The 7,548-nt window shown below is 42.9% G+C and overlaps 1 protein-coding gene across 3 annotated transcripts in view; it reads right to left on the bottom strand.

Moving 5' to 3' along the window:
* Positions 1–3,557: 3,557 nt before the first annotated feature.
* Positions 3,558–7,548, bottom strand: part of CUL4B (cullin 4B) — a 581,072-nt gene continuing 577,081 nt past the window's right edge. For all 3 annotated transcript variants that reach the window (XM_069212058.1, XM_069212066.1, XM_069212075.1), the window contains one exon: positions 3,558–5,986. In XM_069212058.1, the coding sequence (XP_069068159.1) occupies positions 5,891–5,986 (96 nt within the window). In that variant the 3' untranslated portion in view covers positions 3,558–5,890. The remainder of the gene's footprint in view (positions 5,987–7,548) is intronic.

Here is a 7,548-nt window from a genome sequence, read left to right as displayed (position 1 = left end):
GCGGGGAGTGGAGTGCGCCCATGGCTTTAGCAGTGTCAGTGTCAGTGTCAGTGTCTTTTTTAAGTTTTTCGATTGCCGTGTCCACTTCTGGTCCGAACAGTTGTTTTTCGTTGAATGGCATATTGAGTACTGCCTGCTGTATCTCTGGTTTGAACCCAGACGTTCTTAGCCATGCGTGCCTTCTAATGGTCACAGATGTATTAATTGTTCTTGCAGCTGTGTCTGCTGCGTCCATAGAAGATCGTATCTGGTTATTTGATATGTTCTGCCCTTCCTCAACCACCTGCTTTGCCCTCTTTTGTAGTTCCTTGGGAAGATGCTCGATGAGGTGTTGCATCTCATCCCAATGGGCTCTGTCATAGCGCGCAAGTAGTGCTTGAGAGTTAGCGATGCGCCACTGGTTTGCAGCTTGTACTGCGACTCTTTTCCCAGCTGCATCGAACTTGCGGCTCTCTTTATCTGGGGGTGGTGCATCCCCAGATGTGTGGGAGTTGGCTCTTTTCCGAGCTGCTCCTACTACGACGGAATCTGGTGGCAGCTGTGTGGTGATGAAAACAGGGTCTGTAGGAGGTGCCTTATACTTCTTTTCCACCCTTGGCGTTATTGCCCTACTTTTGACCGGCTCCTTGAATATTTCCTTTGCGTGCCGAAGCATACCTGGCAGCATAGGCAGGCTTTGGTAGGAGCTGTGGGTGGAGGAGAGGGTGTTGAATAAAAAGTCATCCTCGACTTGTTCTGAGTGGAGGTTTACGTTGTGGAATTGTGCTGCTCTAGCCACCACTTGAGAGTATGCTGAGCTGTCTTCTGGTGGTGAGGGCTTTGTTGGATATGCCTCCGGACTGTTGTCCGACACTGGGGCGTCATATAAGTCCCAAGCGTCTTGATCCTGGTCACCTTGGCTCATGGTGGTGTGAGCCGGGGAATGTGACGGAGTTTGCGCTGGTGAGACGTTAATTACAGGTGGAGGAGAGGGTGGCGGAGTCACCTTTTTCACCATTTTTGTTTGTGGCGCCTGGTCTGTTTGAAACTCCAGTCTCCTCTTTCTCCTAATAGGGGGAAGGGTGCTTATTCTTCCCGTTCCCTGCTGTATGAAAATACGTTTTTGCGTATGGTCCACTTCGGTGGATTGCAGCTCTTCCTCAAACCTATGCTTTCGCATCTGAGAGGACAGTGATTGTTCCTCTGTATAAGAGCCTGGACCTGGGTCGGTTACGGGTTGTTTCGGCACCGAAACCCTGCCTGTATCTCTTTTCGGCTCCGAGGTGGCTTTTTTCTTTTTTGGCGTCGAAACCTCTCGGCGTCGATCTTCGTCGGTGCCGCTGTCTCGGCGTCGAGCCGCTTCTACACAGCTATCTCGGTGTCGTTGCTTTTCTCCAGCACTTTCTCGATCCCGAGAAGGCTGCGTGCCGGTGTCTCGACCGGAGTCGGATGATCTCGGCACTGTTTTGGCCTTTTTCGGTGCCGATGGTCGGTCACCGAATTTAAGGGTGGAGCCATGGCCTGGTGGCAGTGGTGTCCCCTGGGCCTTGTCACTTTTCTTCTGTGTTGTTTTCGACGTCTTACTCACGGTTCTTTGATCGTCGAATTCCTCGGAGTCCGATTCGTGGATCGAAAAGGTTTCTTCCTCCTCTTGTTCCTCGAACTCTCGGTGCGCTGTCGGCGTGGACGCCATCTGAAGTCTCCTGGCTCGACGGTCACGGAGTGTCTTTCGGGACCGGAACGCACGACAGGCCTCGCAAGTCTCTTCACTGTGCTCGGGCGACAGGCACAGGTTACAGACCAAATGTTGGTCTGTATACGGGTATTTGTTGTGGCATTTGGGACAAAAACGGAACGGGGTCCGTTCCATCGACGTTGTTCGACACGCGGTCGGGCCGACCAGGCCCCGACGGGGGATCGAAAACTACCCCGAAGGGCACCGGAGCGCGTCGATCTTCGATGCGGTGTTGACTCTAACTACGCCGATCCCGAACGCAACAATACCGACGAAAATCTTCCGATATTAACTAACTTTCCGTTCCGAAACTCTGAGCGAGAGGAACACGTCCGAACCCGATGGAAAGAAAACAATCGAAGATGGAGCCGACGCCCATGCGCAATGGAGACAGAAGGAGGAGTCACTCGGTCCCGTGACTCGAAAGACTTCTTCGAAGAAAAACAACTTGTAACACTCCGACCCAACACCAGATGGCGAGCTATGCAGAACATGTGTATCTACAGCGACAGATGCCATCGAACATACTGTTTTGCAGTTCTTTCTATGGGAAACTATTCTCTATACTACTCAGCATGTACCAGAGGCTCCCACTTATATGCCAGGGAAGATACAAGCATGTCACTATGAAAGATCCAATGCTGGAGAAGACTGCAATAGGACATGAAGTTCAGACATGAGGCTAAAAGAATTCCACTAATGACATACTAATATGTGTAAGCCTAAGTGAATGGCCTCCTAAACGATTGTTTGAAAGTCCTGGAAGAGTGGGAGACATTTTCAACAAACGTCTGTAGCAAATTCCACTACTTAGCTTATCTAGCTTATCTTGCTGGAGTGGTTACTCTAACCTGAACAAGAGAGAGGGGAACTTATGGAAGATGTTATGACTAAGAAAACAAGTGGATGGAAATGTCACAGCTACAAGTTCTAGGTGTTTCTCCTGCTAGCACTACTTACTGAGTAGAGTGAGCTGCAAAAAATGGATTTCCATTTTAGCAACGTGAAAACTATTATATCCACAGGTCAATAAAACAAGTACTACCAAACTGCAAATTGTTGAAGTTCCTTGAGATTTCAGTTTGTTGTGTGTGTGTGGTATAGAGACATTGAGGTTGTTTGCTGCACATCTTTGTTTCAGTTGATAGTAAGAAGTGTGAACAGAACAAGAGTGGTGGTGCTGTACGAAGGAAAGTTTTTTTTTTTTTTTTTTTAAATCAATCATCATAATGGAGCAAAACGTTCAGCAACAATGTACAATTAAAAACATGTCTACAAAGCACTTCAACAGGGTTCAGAGCTACATAGAGAGTCCTTTTCAGATTTCTGAGTGGGGAACAGCCTCCCACAAAAGTACTACATTTACAGATATCACATTTGAGATCAGAAACCAACAAGAAGTGGTTGAGATGGAAGGTCACCATCAAAGACAAAGATAAATTTAGCCAGACCCCCACTCTGCGCGTATGCATCTTCCAAAATCTTCCAGCTCAATCAGCTAGTCTGGTCTTTCCTCTGCCATTTCAACATCAATACCTTAAATTGGAATGTAAGGGAAACAAATCGCCATCCTGCTCATGCCGGTTAGGCAGCTATAACACACTAGGGATAATGTCTCACTCACGTTTGCTTAATTACTACATGTGTAAAGATGAAAAGGAGTGTTCTTTTCCCTCTGTGTGACTCATGAAGAACTCAAGGGTATATGATATCCAAGGCTATCAATGGCTCCAGAGAGAGAAATTATTTTGTTAATCCCTGGAGATGTGTAGAACTAGGTTTTGACTTAACTAATGATTATTCTAGTGCAACCAAAATACAACACACTTTTATAACAACAATGTAACACAAAACTGTTTTAATATTTATTAAATGACACAAAAAACCTGGATAACAGACTCTCTCTCTCACTCTTCGAAGGGACACATATTTACATTATTTACCATCTTAGAAAGATTCTGTACCCATTTCATATTTACTATGAAACATTAAAAAGGTTTGTTGCAGCGGATGCAAATGCTGTCACATGCCCTTTTGCTGGTCTGCATATCTATTAAGTTTTGATATAGCGAACAAGCATGTTTTCTCATATTCAATTACCTGAAGTGTAAAGCTTCTCTAAAGTAACAGGATTAGTTCGCCACTCCAGGAACAGGCCCAAAGAATGATTACAAAAGTATATTACATTTGTGAATGCTGCTGTACTCTGAAAAAATATTAGTGTATATTTTCAAAGAAAATACCTCAGAACTAAGTGGAATGATTTAACAGTATCATTTCACATAACTTTGTATATACATATTAAAAAAACAATGTTAACTCTCGTCTTTGGGACATCGATCGAACTTTTATCAAATTAATGTTAAGGCATAAAAATGCTGTTGATTACTAATTTGATGCAAGAACAAAATCTGAACCTTAACTATGCAACTTAAATTATAGGTATAACTTTGGCACCTTTTGTTTCTAAGAAGTGAAACTATTTGCAGTCAAAGGAACAAGTGCTTTGAACTTTTTAGTAGAACGCCTGACCACTGATGTGAAGTTAAAAACTAAAATTACATTTATACATCCAATACACTGCAATTTGATGTACTGCAAGGAAAAGTCGACATGAGCACAATATATTAAAAAGACAGAACAAATGTCCCTTTTAAAAATAATTTTTCCACAAGGCACATTCAAGAGGAAAAATCCCTAAGGAACAAAACCCGGGGAGCAAAAAACTAGCAAGGGGCTGCTCATTGTTGGTACAATAAAAACTAATTTATCCACAACTTTTGAAAATGTTTAGCAATTCAAATAATATGCAATGCAGGCAGTTCAAAATAAATGTGGAAAAAAAAATCTGAGAGAAAGGAAATCTAGTGCAGACTACACATTTTCAAGAGACCTGGACTGTAACCTGGCTAAGTGACTGTTTTTCTGAGCCATGGTTTTCACAAATACATTGTGAATCAAAAATAAACGGCAACAATGGCAACTCAGTATATGTTTGCATATTGTGGACTACTGAGACCAAAACATTGAGCGTCTGGAACAAATAAACAAGACATTTTCAGGCAGTTAACCCAAACCATAATGTTAAATCATTCATATTGCAGACTCTACTAGCAAGTGAAGCCATCATTACAAACACAAACAGGCCCCAAAACAGTCTTATTTTCAGTTATTCAGCACTATGCTTTCTGAGAAACAAATCGTTTAGCTGAGGTCACTTTAAAAGAGATGTTGGCATCCGGTCTGTATGGTACCCAGGAAGAGAGCAGAAAAGAAGAGGTAGAGGTAGTGCATGTAGCTTCAAAGCTGACACAGGTAAGGTCTAACAGCCCAACTATCAAACTCAGATTGACAACTTTAAATACATTCATGCCCTAAAGAGGCTTCATCATTCCACTGGAAATATTTATTTTAAAATGTAAAATATAACTGTTTCATAGAGAATTGAGAGGTGGTTTTAATCACACAGTGCTTTTTTAAACCCCTTATTTGCTACTTTGCTTGTTGGGAGTTTCTAGGAATGGTATAGAGGCCAACATCTCTTGTCCACAGATTTAGTTTTACAAGCATAGTAAATAATTTTAAAAATTAAACATCTGCAGAAGCCAAAAACAAAGTCCATCTGTGCGCAAACATTACAGTAGATTTATCGAAGATTCATAAATTCACACTACAAAGAACCTTCACTAGAAACACATTTATCCTCAAATATTTAACGTGGTTAGCACCTCAGAAGGTGCTAATAATGTTGTTAGCACAATCCAGACTCTAAGTATCTGCACAAAATGTTGGCATGCAAACTTCAACAGGGGGGAAGAGGCTACTTTATGAGCCTATGGTTATAAATGTCAGAGTGAAAAATACTTGTTATATTTTTAGAATATTGGTCTTCAGTCCCAGAGACAAGTGGAGCCACAAAGTAAAGGTACTTTCAAAGATGTTTCTGCATATCGAAACAATACGCAGTGAGTTCAACAGCATTCTTTGTAAATGTAAATACTACTTTTAAATGGGCACTGGTTTGACTAAAAAAGTCAACAATACTCTTTCACCATTGCACAGCTTTCATTCAGTCATCGGTGGTATAAAAACTCAGTTAATAGGGATCAACAAGCAAGTTCATCCACTGGCAATTGAGGAGGACACCAAGTGCTCAGAAAAACAAAGGCCAATACTTTAAGCAACATAGTTGTACTGGTTCGGATTCTCTTTGTCTCTCTCCATGTAGTCTCTGTCGATTAGGGACTCTATTCGCTTCTTAAGATCGGCAGGCTGAAAAATAATAAGTTTCACTATTCAGTTTTGCACTTTAAAAGATTTAAAGGCTGTTTTTTAAGACCTTACAATTTTAAAATCACACATAATTAGCTATATTTGAATATCAAAACATATCTGAATACAATTACTTTTATTACGAGAGAAAAGTTACTTGTAACCCTCGTTCTCCATTCAAGGGTAATTGTAATCCTTTCCATTTGTAGAGATTATGATGTGTTGTATATTCAAGGCTCCCCCCCCATCCAATATCAAATCTATAAATCTCAACAAAGAACTCAGGCTGGGAAAATCCTATTACAATTCTGTCTAAGAACGCATAACAATAAAAAGGGAGGGTGTAGATGAACATGTTACTTACCTTTGGTAAAGTCTTTTCTGGTAGAGAATATCGAACTGCAGATTTGCCACTCTGAATTTCCCCATGCCTAGACTGTATATGGAAACTTTTGCAAAGTACAGAGTCAACTGCAGCCTCAGATGACATCAGAGCCCTACTGGGCAGTGGGAAAACATCAGCCCTCAGCCTCCCAGACCTTTTCATTGCGTTTGACACCCTCTCCCACCACATTCGGATCAATACACTCTACCACATTGGGATTCAAGGAAACGCTCTCAAATGGATCGCCTCATAACTCACTGGAAGAATCTAAACTAAAGGATCAGTTTCCCACCGTTCCACCTCAGACCCAAAGAAGATAATCTGTCGAGTCCCCCAAGGATCATACCTCAGCCCGACCCTCTGCAACACCTACATGATCCCTCAGGCCGTCATCGCTGGATCACACAGACTCAACATTATGTTCTACACCGACGAGACAGCTCATCCTCTCAATGGCCGAAGATCCTTCCACCACAAAAGCTAACTTCCATAGAAGCATGAGTAATGTAGCTAACTGGATGAAGGACAACTGTCTCAAACTCAACACCAAAAAAAACTAACAAAAAAACTGATGTCATCATATTTGGGAACACCATTTCGTCATGAACTGCAGAGCTCTGCACCATCGCTCAACCCCCCACCCACCCCTCCACCCCAACAGACCATACCCACAACCTCAGCATCATCCTAGATGGCAAGCTATCCATGAAGAAACAAGTCAACGCAGTCTCATCCGCCTGCTTGCACACCCTTCGCATGCTCCGCAAGATCTTCAAGTGGCTCCCAGCAGACACCAGAAGGACAATCATGCAGGCCCTCCTCACCAGCAGACTGGACTAGGGAAACACACTATGTATGAATCAGAGCCGGCCTCCTGAAGAGACTCCAGACAACAGAGAACTCAGCAGCAAGACTCATACTGGACTTCCCCAGAAAGACCAGACCCACATCACACCCCATCTAAAAAAAAACTACAATGGCTCCTGATTCAGTGGATATGCAAGGTCAAGATGCTGACCCACTTCTATAAGGCCCTGCACAACGAAGGACCTGGAGGACGCTCCTTCGCACACCTGATAGCCAAGGCTTTTAACAACCTCCCCCTGCACCTCATGACCGCACTGTACGACTAAGGATTCAGACGATGACTAAATGAACAGGATGTTTGAATGATAAT

The sequence above is a fragment of the Pleurodeles waltl genome, chromosome 2_1 (genome assembly GCF_031143425.1).
Source record: "Pleurodeles waltl isolate 20211129_DDA chromosome 2_1, aPleWal1.hap1.20221129, whole genome shotgun sequence".
NCBI classification, from domain to species: domain Eukaryota; kingdom Metazoa; phylum Chordata; class Amphibia; order Caudata; family Salamandridae; genus Pleurodeles; species Pleurodeles waltl.
This window is presented reverse-complemented; position numbering and strand designations above follow the sequence as displayed.